General features: G+C 35.8%; 2 protein-coding genes across 2 annotated transcripts; one reads left to right on the top strand and one right to left on the bottom strand.

The window, feature by feature from the left end:
• The first annotated feature begins 610 nt into the window (after window positions 1-610).
• LOC113308968 (membrane-associated progesterone-binding protein 4-like) lies at window positions 611-7,717 on the top strand. Its single transcript, XM_026557412.1, has 8 exons — window positions 611-826; window positions 935-1,014; window positions 1,105-1,176; window positions 1,498-1,535; window positions 1,804-1,847; window positions 2,913-2,959; window positions 6,985-7,159; window positions 7,237-7,717. The coding sequence occupies exons 1-8, from the start codon at window positions 728-730 to the stop codon at window positions 7,405-7,407; spliced, it is 726 nt and encodes a 241-aa protein (XP_026413197.1). The 5' UTR covers window positions 611-727; the 3' UTR covers window positions 7,408-7,717.
• Window positions 7,718-7,964: 247 nt separating this feature from the next.
• Window positions 7,965-17,649, bottom strand: LOC113308962 (sodium/hydrogen exchanger 6-like). The gene is made up of 22 exons (XM_026557400.1): window positions 17,269-17,649; window positions 17,115-17,166; window positions 16,950-17,009; window positions 16,820-16,844; window positions 16,565-16,650; window positions 16,298-16,409; window positions 15,301-15,363; window positions 15,153-15,172; window positions 14,957-15,054; window positions 14,295-14,323; window positions 14,145-14,176; window positions 13,993-14,040; window positions 13,823-13,883; window positions 13,637-13,734; window positions 13,470-13,545; window positions 13,355-13,374; window positions 11,964-12,061; window positions 11,737-11,846; window positions 10,578-10,664; window positions 9,730-9,821; window positions 9,527-9,609; window positions 7,965-8,445 (listed from the first exon to the last, which is right to left on the bottom strand). Exons 1-22 carry the CDS (start codon window positions 17,489-17,491, stop codon window positions 8,378-8,380), a joined length of 1,641 nt encoding a protein of 546 aa, XP_026413185.1. The 5' UTR covers window positions 17,492-17,649; the 3' UTR covers window positions 7,965-8,377.
• Window positions 17,650-19,150: the final 1,501 nt, after the last annotated feature.

The raw sequence follows: 19,150 nt of genomic DNA, 5'->3' as shown, positions 1-19,150 counted from the left end.
ACCGTATGTTCTTCTGAAATTTTTAAAAATTTGATTCTTTTACGTACTTTAGATAATTTTGATCAACAAAAAGCTAATGGGAACTAATTTAGAAGTATACCTGGTCATTTTCAGTGCTTGGTTCTTCACTTTGTTGGCTAATTTCTTCAATTGGTTGAGATTGACCTTCACTTTGGGCTAAAACATCTCTACCATCTAGAAAATACTCCATATCAGGATCTCCATCAAGAGGTATGTAGTACTTGTTTTCTCTATCATATAGAGATTCACCCACCTCAAATTTGCCACTGGAATCACTCATTTTGGTTGAGTGAATCAAATTTTAGGGTTTCACAAATATCACATAAGTTATTTTTTTCTTCTCCTCTAAACTTTTTTTATTTTATAACTCTAAAAATCTGATTTTAGAGTTATTATAAGTGAAAATTAATTATCAACACTAATCTTGATTATCAACAATAAGGACTAATTAGTCATTTCCAGATTTTTTTGATAAGGGGCACTTGAATTTCCCTGTAATGACCTTTTTTGTCTTATTAGGCTGCCGCGCCCCTCTACGATAACCTGCCGCCCCTATACCAAACTTGAATAAAAGAGGATGAGTAATTAATTCGAAAAGAAAAATACATGAATAAGAGGACCGAGGAGAAATGAGCTGAGCCGAGCCCTTGTTTGATCTGTGGACGTTTGGTTCGGATTTAATTTCTGAACGAAATTGAAAATAAAAATGCCTAGGTCTCATCTGTTGTTTCCAATTCTGGCCGTTTCCGTAGCTTTCCTTGCTTTCTTCCTTCGCCAATATTCACTACGACAACAACAAATACTGGTTAGTTTACAGATTGCTCGGATTCCCTTAAACTGTTTTTTTTTTTTTTTGATTAATTTTGTAGGAAAAAAACCTAACTCTTTCTCGTTTTAAATTCAAAAAATATAGAAGCTTTGGAAAATCGAAGATTTGGCAATGTGCAATGGGACAGATGCTGATGGATCACCTATACTCTTAGGAATACTGGGGTGATATTTTTTATTCCCTTTCGCCATTTCAGAACCATCAATTCTGTGTAAATAGATGATCATTTGAGATTGTCAACTTTTATGTGTCAGTTCCGTGTTTGACGTAACAAAGGGAAGATCTCATTATGGTCCAGGAGGTGGTTATCATCACTTTGCCGGCAGGTTCGTCCTTATCTTATTATCATCTTGTTTGTCTAATTTTTATTCAGTTTCTCTGGGATTTATGTGGAATATGGGGTTTTTGTTGGGTTAATTATCTGCTGTTATACACACCACCTAAGGTCAACACTTGTTTACGCACTAGTTTGCAAATAGAACAAGAAAAACTGCAAAACTGTCGTACCAAAGATAACCAGACACTAGGAAAAATCTAATGAGGGGTTGCTCAGATTTATGTTCCATTCAAGCTGTTCTCTTTCTTTTGTACTTCTGTTCTGGTTATACCTTGGCATGTAAGCTGATAGTTGCTGGGATATTTTTCAGAGATGCATCACGTGCATTTGTTTCAGGAAACTTTACAGGTAACACACTGGTATTTGTTTCTGCTAAATCATTTATTGTGGTTTCATTGGAAATGCCCTATTTTTGTAACTCATTATACACGGTGGGTAGTAGGCTCACAATGAACTCTTTTGATAATCTGTATTTACATGAGAATTTGTTGATAGCAACGTGTTACATGCTGCAAAATAGAATTAAGATTGGGACAAGGACGACTCATGATAAACAAACACTGTGTTCATTCTGCATCCTGAAACAGTTTATAACCTATCGCCTTTTGTGAATCAGGAGATGGATTAACAGACTCATTGCATGGTCTATCAAGTGTCGAGGTAATCAAGTTCTTTTACTTGTTCTTCGTACTTGTAGTTGACTATTAACTACAGCAACCAAATATTCTATTGGCACTTTTGATTCTCTTATAAGCTCGCACACAAAATCTCAAGGGCATGCAACCGTGATGCATTAATGATGTCTGTTGTATTCAAATGCTTGCACCTATTGATTCTTAGGATGGGTCTTAAGCACAACATAGCTACTTACTTAAACACCCCAAGACTTTATTACCAGAATCAATAAAACTATGCGGAAATTAAACATGAACACAAAGTATTCAAATGCTTGCACCTGCATTTGTTAAAATATTGATTCTTAGAATGGGTCTTAAGCACAACATATCTACTTACTTAAACACCCCAAGACTTTATACCAGAATCAATAAAACTATGCGGAAATTTGACAAGAACACAAAGATTTACCGTGGTCCGGCGATGTGCCTACGCCACTTCTTATTTAAAATGAAAGGTTAGGGGTAGACAACTTTAGAGTTTCTCTCACACCTTTCAGAAATTTAATCTGTAATAGCAATAGTACTTCTCTCACACCTTTCAGAAGAATTTCATCTGTACTAGTTTTCAAAAATTTGATCTGTGATAATAATAGTACTTCTCTCACACCTTTCAGAAGAGTCAAGAGTCTAATCTGTACTTTAAACTGTGATAATAATAGTATAGTACTTCTCTCACACCTTTCAGAAGAGTCAAGAGTCTAATCTGTACTAGCAATAGTACTGATACTTTCCCCACCTTAACCACCTTTTGTCACAGGTGTGAGGTTTTATCTTATAAAAGCCCTCGGGACTATGTAAGGAGATTCAACAACTTAATAGTCTCCACCTAGAACTCCGCTTATTCCATGTGGGGCTAATCCTATTGGCTTGGTCGAGCCAAATCCCTAACGATGGGGGCTTATATGCAAGTTCTTTGAGATTGTCCTTTATTATATGAAACTGCCGAAACCGTTGCTAGTTCTTTGAGCATGTATTTTGTTTGAGCATTACACTCGTGCTTAGTCGTCGGTATTCATTCGTGGTGTTTGTGGTTGTGCTTCTTTCTCAGGTAAAGAGTGTCGTTGACTGGAGGGATTTCTACAACAGAAGCTACATGTAAGTTTTTGTTGAGGTCTTATTTGTGGGTTGTTTTCTCCCTACCTAGAAGTAGTATCCATTTGTCGTGCAGATGCGTCTAGAAAATATTTGGCATTTTCTTGTCTTAAGAGACTAGCTACCTTAGCAAGAAAGGATGTTTTGCTAAGGTCGCAAATATTTTAGGACAGCATTTGTTACAGATTAAACCGAATCTAGGCTATGTGAGACATACCCTCTTTGTGATAATCTAGAAGGTATTTAACAAGATAGTTCACCCATAACTGTGTTTGGTTGTTGGTAAGGTTAAAAGTGATGAGTAGTATATTACTACATATTATGGTAAGTAGAGCCGTAGAAGTTTTTTGACAGAAAAAAAAATAAAATATGTCGCAGGAAAATTGTTTGACAACTATGTTTCTTTGTTTAATATATTTTGAAAATGGTTGTTATGGTATTAATCTTCCAAAGAATCATGTGATCACTGTTTGGCGTATAAAATATATGTGTATTCAGATTGAAAAGTGTCTATATATAATTGATAACTAGTGCGTTGGGGCGGTCGACAGATTGTTACCCTAAGCCTAAGAGTCATTTGTGCAAGCTTGCATTAATATTTTATTGGGATTAGTTTTAATATGCTTCTCGTTGGAGATAGCTAAGTGCTAACTGCTTAAGCTGGTACACGTTCCCATAGTTTCAATATGCCTTGGACCGTTTTTACTACTCTTGGGTTCTATTCTGTAGTTTTCGCTGCCACCTTAGGTAACTAGCTTTATTCACTGTATTCTGGTATCTCCCTGAACTAGAAGAAAATTTCCACCACTGCACAATAGATTCAGTGAATCCTCGAGATAGGTTTTCGATCAAATTAGAGAAGTTGGTTTACCCCTGTGATATCTCAATACTGACAATACTTTAGTTGTTTCCTCAGTCACATTTCAAAAAATCTACTCAGAATTGTTCTTATGAAACACCTAGATAAAGCCTTATAATCATTTTTGATTGGTGATCTTTTTTGATAAAGCCTTATAATCTGTTGATTCGTCCTCTGCCCAGGTTTGGCAGACAGATTTTGCTCACAATGCTTGATTTAGTCTTTAGATATACCTTTAGTTTGTAATCACAAGATTCAAATCCAGATTTCCTACTTCGTTCTTATACATTACATTTCTGTGTTCTGTGTTCTAGAGAGGGCTAGATACACTGTTGACAAATTTTGAAATTAGCAAGTCTACACTGACTTATTGGACTTAGCTAATATTATAAAGTCGATTGTTTTCAGTGATCGATATGAGCTTTTAGGCTATGGAAAGCCTTGTTGCTTTGTATTTCTACTTCTTGTGCTCGTCTTTGTTACTGTATGATGATGAAGGTATTGACTTCAACTTCAGTTTCAATTTTTCCTGGATGGAGAAGTTAGTTGCAGCATTATTCTTAGAGTGGGTTCTCTGTAAAGATCATTGGATCTTTAAATTTTCTTGTGATATCTTAGGTGTTACCAGAGCAAAATACGCCTGGGGTGATGCATCATCAATCAAATTAGACGGATAGCGTATTTCTCTTAGAAGTCACCATTAAGTTATCCGGGTATGGATTTTAAGGTATGATTTGTGTAACTAAAGCGATTACTTATTTCATTAGGTTTTTGTGGAAGAAGTTGAAGGTTTTGAACTGTTCTTGTAGTGATCTACACTACAAAGTGGATGATGAGGCTAACTGGCTGACTAACTATTATGTAAAGGGACTTCGAGAACAACTGTTGATAATTGACAAAAAGAAAGAGATTACAAGACTGATTAAGTAGGTGAATCCTGCAATGGTGCAAACACATGCCCTTATCACCTTAGGTTAACGGCTAACTGTACCACTTAACTATCTTGTAATTAATTTATTCTTAGTTACCAGGAGAGGGAGCGCGGTCGGGAACGAAATCGAGAACGGATTCGAAAATCGTAAAATTGTCAAAAATGAAATTCGAGGAGCGTTTTGGGAGTGTAGATTAGATTTCATAAATACATTAGTGATTAGTTATACTGCCACTTTTCCAATTTCATAAACAATAAAGAACACAAAAACATATACCGACACTTGGAGCCTGTTTGGTGTAGTTTTCAAAAACAATTTTCTGTTTTCAAAAACAGAGAAAATAGAAAACGGGAGAAAACGCGTTTGGTAGGGACATTTTCAGAAAATGTTTTCTATTTGTTTTGTGTTTTTGAAAACTAAAAAATGAAAACAACAAATTATTGTTTTTTGTGTTTTCTCTTTTTTCTTTTTTTGTTCATTTTTCTTCTTTTCAAAACAAAGTAAGAGATCCGGGGAATGTTAGACGAGTCTTTACATTTGATTTGATTCAGTTGATTTTCCGTGGTTTTTAAAACAGTGGAAAACTATTTTTGAAAACTGTTTTTAAAAATTGTACCAAAGAGGCTCTTGAATTTTCTTCATACTTTCCTACATTATGATCGAAGTAGTAAATAAGGTTAATGTAAATTTTAAATTGTGAGCCTATGTAATAAAAGTACAAGACTAATAAAAGTACAAGACTAAGTGGAAGAGAATGGTTTAAACGACTTCTAAGGATTTAGTTTATCATCTAATATAGGAGTTTGATCACATAAGATATACATTGACCTATTTTCTTTATAAGATAAACACTAAACTAGATAAGTGATACAGATATCACATGCCTATAAAATAGGTAACCTAGAACACATATGAGATAGATACATGATATTCTAGATAAAGATACGAAGATACGAAGATATGAAAATTATACTCTCAGATATGAAACTAGATATCAGATATGCTTACTTATTACAAACTAAAAAGAGGTGAAACGTTTTTCACTCACTGGAACGTTTCTGAGGAGCGCAATATCACGGTTCTCAGTGAGATTCGTGACCACTTCTCACGTTCCTGGTAACTTAGGATTTATTACTTTGGTAGCTCTTAAGAACTGGGATAGTCCGTAACCAACACACCAATTCATAATATAATTGTAACCCTCCATCCACCAGATTCTTGTCCATAAAAAGCAAGTCAGGAAATTGATTACTACTGAAAGTTTAAGTTTCATCTTCCCAAGTAGCATCCTTCTTCCTAGTATTGGTCCACTGAATTAGCACCTGTGAGACTTCTTGTATGTTCTTCATAACCACGTCATTATTTTGGATCATAGCTGGTCATTAGTCATAGACCTTTTCCTTGATTTTCGAAAAGACTTGCGAGACCAATTTCCATTGACCTTCTCAGAGATCTTATTCTCATTATCTTGACATACGTTAACTGAGTTCTTCATAAGTTTAGCTTTGCTTTTCTTATTTTGACTCATATCTTATAGGTTGGATCGCACCAAACACAGATTGTTAGATCTTTTCGTGTTTGCCTGCTCTGATACCAACTAAAAAGACGAGGGTACAATAGAAGGAAATGTTGTTTGATGGATTCTGGGTTCAGGAACCAGCTTGAGCAGGGATCACATGTTTGTGCTGTTGGAAAATATCACTCTTTAATAAGTTGGGATGGCTTTTGTTTCATACTGGGCCAATAGAAATAACTCTTACCTCTCTGGGTGATATTTTCCTTCTGAAACAAATAACTTAATCATAGCCAACGACTTGGATAACCACTTCTGCTGTAGAAAGCAGTGCAACCTCTGGCTCTGTTGAAGGACTTGATACTCAGTGTGTATAATAAAGTGGTGCTTCCACAATTAAGATCTCTTAAACCAGTGCAAAATACACCTAGCATAAGTGGAGAGTGATCTAAACCAGTGTAAAATACACCTAGGATGATACATCAATCAGATTATATGGATAGCGTGTTTTTTCAGTTAGAAGTTGCCATTGAGTTCGTCCAGATAGATTTTTGAGGTATGATTGGAACAACTAGAGTGATTATTATTTCATTTTCGTGGAAGAAGTCGAATGTTTTGAACTGTTCAGAGGATCTATACTAGTTGTCTATGTGATACTTTTTCGGAATTGTGAAGCTGCCCCTTTCTTTTTTTCTTAGTTCCTAAGTTGATAATGATTTTTCAGATATGCCGGTAAGGTCGTGGGTCGCTACTACGATAGTCATGGGGAGCCAACAAAGTATTTGAAAGGAGTTGAAGCGAAGGCAGCTAGAGGGGCTCAACTTCTGGAAAAACAGAAGAAAGAAGAGGCGAAACTGCCTGATTGCAATTCCAGGTGGAGTCAGCAAGAGGGAGGAGAGGTAATTTAGTCAGTAGAGAATACTTGTTTCCAATCAATTATTCCAGTGTTCAAATCTTTGTATGGTGTTCCTTTCAGGTTTGGTGTGAAACAGGGTATCCAAGATTAGTCCAGAAACCACTAGAAATTGCTCTAACCGGAAAAATGAGGAGACGATGTGCATGCTTTAAAGAAGAAGAATTAGCCCAGCCGGGACTTGAACTCTACCAAGATTGTGGTTCTCTCTCCAAGGTTTGCCCTGTTAATTAGCAAAATTTCTGCTTCCCCATCAGTGATCTTTGTACAAATTTGTCGATTTATGAGATATAAATAGTATACAGTACATCTATTTACATCTGTATCTTTTTTTGAGCCCTTGTGTGTATGTATAATAGGTTTCTTACTTATGTTGTGTGGAGGAAAAATGAGTTATTTTCTAGAAAGGTGGTGTGTTTATTTCAATGACATCCAAGTCCGATTATGATTAACAGTTGGATTGGAGAATTGATTCTAGTGTTTTGTTTGGCTACTCAGTTCTTTAGAAGAACCCTCGGTTAAATTTCTAGTTCACACGACTTGATACTCTATTTTCATGGTGCCTAATATCAATGAAGAAACCTTATCGATAATGGCAATGGCTGCCACGGGTTCCTCTTTTTTTTTTTTTTTTTGGTAACTGACAAATTTATACAAAGACCTAAACGGCTCTGACAAGACGAGGCAGAGCCATCCCCGTTAGATCATTACACAGAGGCGGGTTCCTCTTACTCATCCCTGGAAGTACTATGGTATTTGAGAGGAATTTTAAAATAAAAATAAAAATGCAGTTGCATGAAATTGTAGAGCATAGATTATTGAGAGATTTTCAAAATCTTAAACTTTTCAATACACATCCGATACTACTTATTTCCAACTAGTTTGCTATTTATTCAACTCAACTCTTTTTCGTATAAGGGTTCTCATAATGACATTCAACCTGTATATACACGTGTAAACCTGCCTTAATAGCCCATCTGGCACAATATAATTACCGTTCAAGCTGCTTACATTTCTCTGTACCACCACCGTTTTCTTTTTCTTTTTTTCATCAATGGGGTGCAAAAGCTAGCTAGGCACTTTTGTTAGTTAAATCCAGTTACCCCCACCTTCCAATTCTATCCATTTACCACAAAAAATATCTTTGCTATAACCATATAAGAAGCCACTGCTTGGAGAAAAAAAATCCATCAATTGCTTATCTTCACCCATGAAGGCCTCGAAATCCCCTGCCATTTCTTCTAGAACTTGGAGCTGCTGCTGGTAAGCCACCTGTGTTATTTAATCAATCAACATGCATAAGTAGGGAGCAGATTTTGTGTCAGATGTTCAAATGCAGAAGAAAACTTGTGAGAAATATAGGAAAAGAGAAGGTACGGAGAGAAGTTACGACCAACTTATCCAGAACCACAAAGAGAAGTTTAGAAGAGGAGAAGAAAAGGTATGCAGAGAAGTTACGATATATGTGTACTTTGTTTTCATCAGGTAATCCCCAAAAAACATTTAATTAATCAGAAATGTCTGCCCTATCCCGAATGTTACTTTAACTTTTATTTGTTGACCACAACCTAGAATGTTAAATCCAAAATGTAACATAACCCCGTGCAACATCTCAGGCCAAGTGACCTCTTCAAGTATTTGACGCGTTTTACAGACAAGACATAACGCGCAGATAATTCAGCTTAGACTGGTTCTTATTCCATGTATATGTCCTAGACATAGAAGGATGCATAAAATCTGTAAGAAATCAAGGATCAATTCGTAGACCTCGATGTAGTATTTAAGATCTGTAGACCTCGATGTAGTATTTCTAGACATAGTATTTAAGATCTGTAGACCTCGATGTAGTGAGTCACGTGGCTGTAAGTTCGAAATCAAGGATCCATTTGTAGATATTTTACTTCTCTTAATAAAACCAAAATTAGTTTCTTATACGAGGTCTGACTCATATTACAATCCAACTCGTTTACACTCTCCTATAACTGATTTAAGTTTGTAGCTATATCAGTCCACCCAACAAAATTTTCCAGTTGCACACTATATCCTATTCTTACAAGCTCTTTCTCCAAGGGGTAGCAAATGCATTGGGTCATTTACGAAAGCAAGTGAATCGATGTGACAATTCGAAGGGGCTTAGATTTTAAAATTTTGACGGAGTCTCTATCTTAGCTATTTCAAATTCTAATATTATGTCTGCCAGGCTGCCAGCACTATGCTGGGTAGAAAAGGCACCACAGATTTCTATACGAGGTTGGACATATTATTGTTGCCTCGTTCGAGCAACTCAAAGCACGGACCCTAAAAAGTAATATGTACACCGGAATATGCACGAATAAAGGTTTCACGATCTTACCATCATCTGAATCTGAATCTCCACCTTGTGTCGTAAAGAATGGAGTGAGATAATTCTTGTCTAAAGCCGTGAAAGATGCGGTGCTGCTACCACAGAAAAGAAGAGAAGACAAAAACTAATATAGAAGTGAAAAGAAAAAGCAAGATGGAAAGAGGACATAAGCAGATTGAGTGATGATAACAAAAATCAACATCAAATAATACCTTTTGTGGAACTCCTTAAGCTTCATCTTCAACTTACTTCCTGATGAAGCACCTTCATCATAAGGAGCAATATAGCCACTATTTTCAAAACTCTGAAACAGGTTATGCGGTGAAACTGTTAACATTTTACCCATTAAAATGAAGGGAAACAAATGTCAATTGTTGGATGGGTATCAACTCATACAGCTCGTTTCTGTTAAATAATTATCTAAACAAACAACAAATACAATGAAAGTATGCTGGATTCTACGCAAATTGAAAAGGTGCGTATGAAGCCCACTAATAGTTCTTCTGGATGAAATACCTTTATCATGAGTTACTCTTTACCGCTACTATTCAGTCTAAAAAAAGTTATATTAATCCCCAGAGGGTTACAGTTAGTTGGATTCTAATGTATATTTGAATATCGATCAACGCTTAGCAATTTCACAAACTACATTAAATTATGGACCAGAACACAATGCTCATTTTCGATGTTCTACAACCAAATACAGGTTCTATGAAATTCATACCTAAAAGCATGAAAGTATTTCCAAATTAGTGCATACTTGAGCTTAGTTGCCTATGCTACATGTAACTCTAAACGGAACCAAACGCATAACTCTGCACGAGAATATTTGTCCTAGACATATCTGACTGTTCCTTTTCCGGCATAGGTTATGTGGATTCAGTATCGGATAAGATAACTACTAGTCATCAAGGCCAACTAAGATATAAAGAATATACAATTGATAACTGTCTTACTAACTTCTTTCCCCAGTTCCTCCAATGCCCACTAGAGACCCTGGTAACCACCTATTTAGGTGTAAACAATATGCAACTGACAAATGTTGTACGTAATAACTTACTTCACCCAAGGGTCCATCATCATGACCATCACCTACAACATGTAAGGCTCCCAACATAGTTCCAGTTGATCCTCCAATCAATAACACCTAAAGAATTCCCAAAATATGCTAAGATAAGAACAAGCAAAAATCTGGAAACATTTCGTATACACATAATCATAAGACATGGTAACAATGAGAAGTAAGCACAAAGAGGATAGAGAAAAAAGGAAATTGTGGAATAGAACATCTGCGAGTCTCCATGCACTACAAAAATATGTAAGAAAGACGAAAGGTCTAGGTATGTATACATACTGCACTTGTGTCGAAGCTTGATCAATATCATATAGAGTATCCTACGATTAGCTTAAAACACATCGATTTTGAAGGAACTAACTTCTGGGCAAGAGAGGCTTTGTGCAGAAACATGCTTAGCTCCACAAGCATGTAACACCCGTGACAATCATAATCCCTAATATGGATAAGAATAGAGGCCAGGGATAGGAAACAATGTACCATTAAATCTATAGTACAGTACGGGAAACACAAATCTAATGCTCAAGCTTTTAATCTCTATATTATTTTTGTATTATCAACAAATAGTGGGTATTAAGTATCCCCATCATCACATGCATGCAGTTTATGTGATATTATGCATATATAAATGGTACATCATTTATGTGTTTCCTGATGATAAAAGGACTAGGAAATCAGTTGTTTTAATATGATATTAACACGGTGCTGAAATGTCTTGGTACTGCATGCGCATTTATTTTGACCATATTTTTCTCTAAAGCGCTCATATCTGCAGGTGAAGCAAAACTTTCGTGCCGTACGAAAGTTCTCATTATTGTATAGGGAATCTTTTCCAGAAAATTGATGGCAACAATATGGAGCCCAATTGCAGTTTCATATGCAGAGATGACACTCTAGTTCACTTGCTGTAATACAAAAAATCTTCACCCATGTATAAACTGAACCAAGTAGACATATTGTCTACATGAAGCAGGTGGAGAACTCTTTTCACCTTTGAGAAGTTTGATCGCTAATTTTGTAAATCAGGTTGGTCTATGAATATACAAAGACTCTAACGCCGCAGTCTATTCACCGAAAGAGTTTGGTGTTCAACAGACTATGGACGTCAAATATTGAAATAAAAATGAAAACCACACAAAATTACCGTCAAAACAACAATCGCAGTGGTTGCTGTAAATATTGTCTGGCCATGTCCCTCGGGGAGATCGTGAACTGATTGTAGAGCAAGGGCGAAGGCCATCGCCCCTCGAAGTCCTAATCATCCATATAAACGATGGTATATAAAACCATGGGGTTGAAAAGGTAAATAATGCATGAAGCTGATAATATGTAAGAAGAGGCCGAGATAATTCCAAAGCAACAGCTTCTTACCACTATACCAAAGTGCCTTCTGGTGATTGGAAGGTATTTGTCTGTTTGCAGGTCGAACCATGTTGACTAAGTATCCACAAGAAAATACATTCACCGCCCTTCAGATAAAAATTAGAACACATTTAGAAAGTAATTAAGTTCTTCCACTAAAAATTAAAGAATCAAGGGGAAAAAAACCCTCAAACAGCGCATGGATAAAAAGGATAGAACGACGAATTACTAGCAACACATTGGAGAAGTTCAAATGTTTAATATATTCCAACAGTTACCATAGTTGGAACCAAACTGTGGAATGCACCCAAACGTTTCAGTCTGGGTATCCAGGTTTTCACCAAAACGTTTCAGTCTGGGTATCTAGGTTTTCACCCAAACTGTGAAAACCTGAGATCACCTTGCAGACCAACTCAATGAGGTGAAGTGATACATCACATAGCATATTAGAACCATGAGTAACGAAACAAATAGTAGTTAAGGATGGAAGAGCGAGTAACCATATTGCCTACCAAAGACGTATCTGTGGTGTACAAGATGGACATAAAAAAGATGAGTAAATGAGAAGCACTCAGCATAGGATTCCTATATTCAGTAAATGATTACTAAATTTAGCTTCATGGATGAGAAGCAATGTAGGATTCCACCTTCGTACATAGGGTTCATGAGCGGTATATTCACTCATAGAGCCTATGCATGTAGCAGCACATATTTCACTAATTCAAATTCAGCAACTAGACTAATAAGCTAGATATGTATTATTTCATTACTTTAATTGAACCAAGCTTTGGAACTGGATTATGCTGCCGACACAGACTTCTACTTAAATGAAGATCTAATAGAACAGCACAATAGTCCACATTGTATAAACCATTGATAGGTGACCCAGGACTGCAACTCCATTGAAATAGCAATACCACACATGTTAACTAGACGCGGATGATTAAGATCACCAGAAATGTATAGGCCTGGTTTAATCATTAAAGGGCTGATCATATATTCAAATAATATAGACTAAAAGCCAGGTGACAAACCGCAGTAAATTTTCTTTCATCACCCGTGCCGGAGTAGCAGCAGAGGCTTAGCAATAAGTGCAGTCTCCAGCATTAAGACTCTTTTTAAAAGAAAACAGTAATTTTATTATTAGGTAAAGCTTAGCTTTATACAATTTCTTATTTCTACCTTTTTGACTTTCAAACTGAATGACGTGACAAAATGCATATGTCAAGCGATGACCAACTTTTTAAAAAGAGCACACACAATTTTAACCAAATAGGGACAGAGAAGGAGAGACACGAAACAGCAAGGTCACACTTAGAATAAGATATTGATCAAAATTAGAATAGTAAAGATGGATAGTCATAGCTGAAATCGAGGGATTATGATGTTTTTATACGCACCTTGCAATGACAATAAACAGCTGGATTAAAAGAAGAAAGTTAAGGAACAACAGAAGCCAATTCAGAGCAATTTCTAAGATTAAAAAACTCCCTGAATGTCAGCCAAAAAGGATACAATTGAGAAAAAAATGAATCCAACATGCGACCAGCTATGCTTTTCCATAGCTATATCAAAGCCCATGTATATGAAGCTGCAAGAGAACAAATTAATCAAGATAGATTGACAAGTTACAAGCAAATCATAGAACTGGAGAAACTGTTGAAGGTCAGTGTGTCGCTCACACAAATGTTTCTGCCAATGATGATATCAGATGGAAAAAAGCAGCAACAAATCTCTGAGAGTTCTCTGACAAATTTGAGAATGTATAATGCTTCATAACCTGGAAACAAATACCAACACCGTTAATAGTGTGTTAGTACTTCCTCGGTGAGATTTATATAGTTATAGTCTGCAAGATGTATACTCACAATTCCCGTGAACAATATTGAGACAATTCCAGAAAGGCCAAGACCTTCGGCCAGCATGTACCTAGAAAGTGGATCATAATATTTTATTGCAGTAAGCAGAATGATGGATCCATCGGAAGTGAAAAGGTCTTTACAGTTAAAAAAATAATGAATTAGAGGATGTTGCTTACGAGAAATAAGGGAAAAGCACAAACAGACAGCACTCTAAGTTCTGAAGACTGAAGAGAGCAGCAGAACACAAAAACATTGTCAATACAGTTCCTTATTAGTAGTGAACCATAGAAGTTGAGTAGGAGGTAGAAAGAAATGCTGCAGTACTCACTTGTCAACATCCAAGCCTGCGTACTTAAAAAGGTGCTCAGTGGTTAAGGTCTCATGTAATCATGTTGTAATTTATGAAGCAAATACTAAGGGCGAATCGTTGAAGCATGTCAAAAAAAAAAAAAAAAAAGAACTAATAAATAAAGGATATCAAGGCAGACGTAAATCCAACTCCAACCCCTGCAGAGAAGATATATGTCAGGAGAATTGAAGGTTATAACAGGAGTTAACAGACAAAACCTGAAACAAGTTGACCACTTGGCAGCTCGAACAATACCAAATTCAATATTAAGTCACCCGATTGCTAAAGACGCAACAACAAATAGTTAATATCGATATCAAGTCACTTGACTACAGGAGATGCATTCCCCGTTAAGCACACTACATGCAAGGTAGACTTGTGTAACTATTCGTGAATTTCCTAGGCAAAGAGAAGTCACTCGATTACTAAAGAGGCATCAACAAATAGTTAAACTCGATATCAAGTCACTTGACTAAATGGGATGCATTACACATAAGACACACTAAAAGGTAAAGCTGTGCAACTACTTTTAAATCGCGAACTTAATTGATTACCTAGACAAAGAGAAGACTGCAATAGCATAATTTCCATAAAAATTAAATTTGCCATTTAGAGTAAGAAATAAGAAAGACACTTGATTAAAATGAAAGAGGTCATCCAGCGAAGGCGTTCGGCAAATAAAATCATGAAAAAGATAATTATAAAATAAGTAAGTAAAGGCTAGCCGAAGGGAGAGCTCGTATACAAAATAGATCCCAATACACAAAGGTAACATGGATACAGGAAGTTACCTGCAGACATTGAGCCAACAAAGGTCTCGAGAAATCTTAGGATGACAAGAAAGAAGTTCTGCCCAGATGATGCTTGGCTTCTAACTGATGACATAGTCCTGCAAAAATGGCAGCATTTGGCTTAGAAAGGTTTGAACACAGTACAGAGTTTAAGACTAATTTGCTCCTGTATTAGTGAGTAGCTCCTCAAACTGACCTGTACAAGGAAATGGCCATCTTGAAAATGTCCAACATGCAACAAACAGGCAAAAGACATAAATAAATGCACAGAATCAGTTGGTACCAGAACAAACCTACTAGAAAACAGTAACCACAATAAATAGCAAGAAGTTAAAATCTCATACTGCATCGTTCAGAACAGATTCGCCAAACACCAGGGCGTATAGGTTCATGTCAGTCCCAAGTTCCTGCAGTTAGAGGCCACATCAAAAGAAGGTTACATAATACACATTTATCGAAGTATGCAGTAGAATTCTCAATATAAAAAAAGTGCAAAAAGAATTAATCAATGATTTTGAGCATGTTAATGCAGCTTGATAATAACAAGAATCTTGAGTCTATTATTTGATTTTAACAAGAAAAATTAAGATCCTTTTAAAGTTAGTAAGAGCAACTGTAGAGGAATTAGGAAATAAACTAATATTTTCAAGGGTCATAAGTTGAGCGTACAGCAATTTTGGGTTCACTATATCTCACCTTATTTTCCTCCCCTCTCATGTTCTTCTTTTTTCTACCCAGAATTTACTCCGGTTTGTCCTCTGTTTCTATCAACTTCTACACTCATTTCAAATTTTCTTATCCTTTCCCTTCCTTTTCTTTTTTTCCTAATTTTTTCTTCTAATGTCTCTTCAGGTTCTGTCAACATGCTGCATTAGTCTGTCATTTTGTGCAGGAATTAAGATACCCTCATCTTAGGTTTGATAGCCATAGTAACACTGTGGAAAACTGCAAAAGCCATAACACCCTTCCCTACTTCCTAACCTATTAAACGAAGTCTTAAGTTTTGACTGATGCATCATAGACATGATTCATTTCTTGAACTAGTTCGCCTAAGAGCCCTCAACCTCATCACACATCTGATGAATTTGTTACCAGCTCCCTAACCCAGTTAACGAAGTCTTAAGTTTTTTCTGATGCATATCAATGTGGTGTAAAAGATTTGCAGACATGGTTCCTTTCTTGAACTAGTTCGCCTAACAACCCTCAACCTCACCCCATATCTGGTGATTTTGGTACTAGCTCCCTAATGTATTACTGATACTCCAATCCAAGTCAATCATCAAATATATTGTAGAGAAAAGCATAATAAGATGGGTATAAATAATAATGAAGATACGAAACCTGGAATATGGATAGCACAGTGACAGGATCTGTTGCGGAGATAAGTGCACCAAACATTAAGCATTCAACAAAAGGAAGTTTATACATGAGCAGCAACACACCACCAAGATATCTGTAACTCAAACAAACAAGAAACCCACATTGAAATTCAGTGAAGCAAAAGAATATACAATTCTTCCTTAGTCAAAAATCCGAGGCAGAAATAAAGATAGAAACAAGTTACTTACACTAGAACTCCAGTAATAAAGATAGAAACAAGTTACTTACACTAGAACTCCAGTAACGATAGAAGAAATAAATGTTCCCAGAATTGCAAATGTAACAATGGCTCCAAAGTTAGAAAAGAATGGTTTCTGCAAAAAGACACAGCGTGAGAATTAGAATTACTCGGATGAGCGACCGTATATGACCAAATTTTATTGAATAACATTGAATTACGTTAGACAAGCAATTGTTGGCATAAATGCTAAAATGAACAAAGTCAACAAAATAATAATATTGGAATTTTGAGAATCCACTTACTGGTGCTAAACTGAATCCTGACTGAGTAATCGGAAATTATAGGTCAAGAGAAACAATTATTCACAATACATTCTTTGAAAATCAACAACTAAAAGTAATATTAACAAAAATAATTGGGTTGGGAGGATATAATATAATTGGTGGCAACAAGAACAAAAAGAAGAATTCCTCGTGAAAATTGAACCAAGGCCTGCCAAATGAACAATAATGAAATCAATAAATCAATGAGTCAATAACCCTGGAAAACAAAACAAAAGCGAAAATGAAAATGAAAAAAAAGAAAGAGAAAACGTACCTGATGCTTGCTTCTGTATTTGAAACGTTAGCAAGTCCACCAACAATCAAACCTAAAAACAACAAGCATAATTATTGATAATAATATTAAGTGAAACCCTAGGTTGATGAATTGTGAAAATTTAAGATAAAGAGAGAGTAAAGTAGGAACGAACCGATCAAAAGGGAAGCACTAGCTTCGGGAACAAAATAAAATTTATGACGACGAAGAAGATGACCTAATACGAATGATAAAACAAGCATCATTATCTGCAATAGTATTCCTACTCCAGCTGCTTGTTGTTCCTTTGCTCCACCACCACCACCACCACCAGGTGGTGAAGTCGAATTTGATGCTGAAGGAGATATCATTGACATCATTATCACCTCCTCCATCATCTTAATCCAGATGATATTCTGGGGTTTCGATTGATCTTCTCTTTCACTTCTTTCTTTTCTTGATTTTTCAGTCAAATGTTACGTTTCTTCTTTATTTTTCATCACTCAGGGAGACTATCCAAAACAAAACCCACCTGCTAATAGGATTATTTATCAAACGTCTGTCCACACCATATTAATTAGGAAGCCTATTAGAGCAAGTCTTATGGTGGAATCCAACCTATTCCAAGTGTGGAAAAATCATGAAATGTCAAGTCTAGTGGCTTTCAAGTTGGGGTCTTTCACAGAAAATCCAATAGGGTTTCACGAATTGATGGAAGGGTCCGTGAAATTCATGAAAACGCTAATTAGAATAGCGCAGTAGAAGACAAGAAACAGTATTAAGAATAGCACAAAAAAACGATATTCTTAATAGCACTGAAGTTATTCTTAATAGCACTCAGTGCTATTAAGAATAACGTTTTTTGTTATCCATAGATTTAAAATGAGTTGTTGAAATCTAAGGGTTGAGAAAAAAAAAACGCTATTCTTAATAGCACTAAGTGTTATTCTTAATAGCGTTTTTTTTTTTTGTGTTATTCTTAATAGTGTTTTTTTTGTGCTATTAAGAATAGCGTTTTCACTATTCCACCACTACACTTGCACTTCCATCCACAATTCCAAATGCTGAGGTGGCGTGGAAGATGAAACTCTTCCACCATAAGACTTGCTCTTATTGGGGCGTCGCATTCCATTAGAGGGGCGTCATCTAATAGGACAAAACCGGGTCACCCATAATTAATTTCAAAAAACCCTTATCTAAAATAATAGTATAAGGACCAGACAACCCTTATTTAGTTTATGTTAATTTTATTTAATTACGTAAAAATCAGAATTTTTAGTTTTTCCCATCGGTGATTGGGTTCTTCATAACTAACCGTAAGACAAATTTATGGTTAGGTAAGGATGAAGTCCCAACCGTAACCAAGAAATTTACCGTTAGATAAAGATGAAGTCCCAACCGTAACCAAGGAAATTACGGTTAGGTAAAATTGAAGTCCCAGCCGTAACTAAGGAAAATTGGAAACTCATTCGAAAAAGAAAACCAGTTACGCTTGAGTAGAAAAAAAGAAAATCAACCGTAGATTTATTTACGTTTTGGTTGTTATATTTTCCAACCGTAAAAGCTTCTCTTTGTATTTGAGAATTTTACTCTACCAAAACACAGCTGTCAATGCTAATTTTCCGCGCGTCTATCACATAAAAAAAAATATTTAATGTGGTTGATTAAAGCAAATTTTGTTTGCTAACTGAAGATTTTGGTCGGTTTCTTCAGGGAAAATCAAAAACGAATCCTTGGTCCCGCATGAATAGGAAGTGGGTAAATCTCTTTACCGATTTATCCTTTGCTACAAAATCGCAACAAATCTCCGCTTTCCGTATTTAACTTAACAAATCCTAATAAAACTAATCTAAATCTTAACAAATCTTTATTTATTTTCCTTTGAACCGTAAATTACTAATGCATAAGATGTTTTACGGTTAATTTATTTAGAATAAAAAAGAAACCAACCGTAGTTCATAATTTTTTACTGTTAGGTTTAATAAAAGTCGAACCCAACCGTAAGTGAATCTGCAACCATAATATTTACCTTATTTTAACCAATTTGACCATACTAT

The sequence above is a fragment of the Papaver somniferum genome, chromosome 1, assembly GCF_003573695.1.
Source record: "Papaver somniferum cultivar HN1 chromosome 1, ASM357369v1, whole genome shotgun sequence".
Lineage (NCBI taxonomy): Eukaryota > Viridiplantae > Streptophyta > Magnoliopsida > Ranunculales > Papaveraceae > Papaver > Papaver somniferum.
The sequence above is the reverse complement of the archived record's forward strand: the minus strand, read 5'-3'. Positions and strand labels throughout refer to the sequence as shown.

What these genes read in the sequence shown, in the direction of transcription:
- LOC113308962 (XM_026557400.1), bottom strand. Translation starts at nt 17,491, where the DNA reads ATGATGGAGGAGGTGATAATGATGTCAATGATATCTCCTTCAGCATCA. An exon ending in TAGTGCTTCCCTTTTGATCG is followed by an intron (nt 17,167 to 17,268) that starts GTTCGTTCCTAC and finishes TGTTGTTTTTAG; the next exon opens with GTTTGATTGTTGGTGGACTT. An exon ending in AATACAGAAGCAAGCATCAG is followed by an intron (nt 17,010 to 17,114) that starts GTACGTTTTCTC and finishes TTCATTTGGCAG; the next exon opens with GCCTTGGTTCAATTTTCACG.
- LOC113308968 (XM_026557412.1), top strand. Translation starts at nt 728, where the DNA reads ATGCCTAGGTCTCATCTGTTGTTTCCAATTCTGGCCGTTTCCGTAGCT. An exon ending in TGTTTCAGGAAACTTTACAG is followed by an intron (nt 1,536 to 1,803) that starts GTAACACACTGG and finishes TTTGTGAATCAG; the next exon opens with GAGATGGATTAACAGACTCA. An exon ending in GTCAGCAAGAGGGAGGAGAG is followed by an intron (nt 7,160 to 7,236) that starts GTAATTTAGTCA and finishes TGTTCCTTTCAG; the next exon opens with GTTTGGTGTGAAACAGGGTA.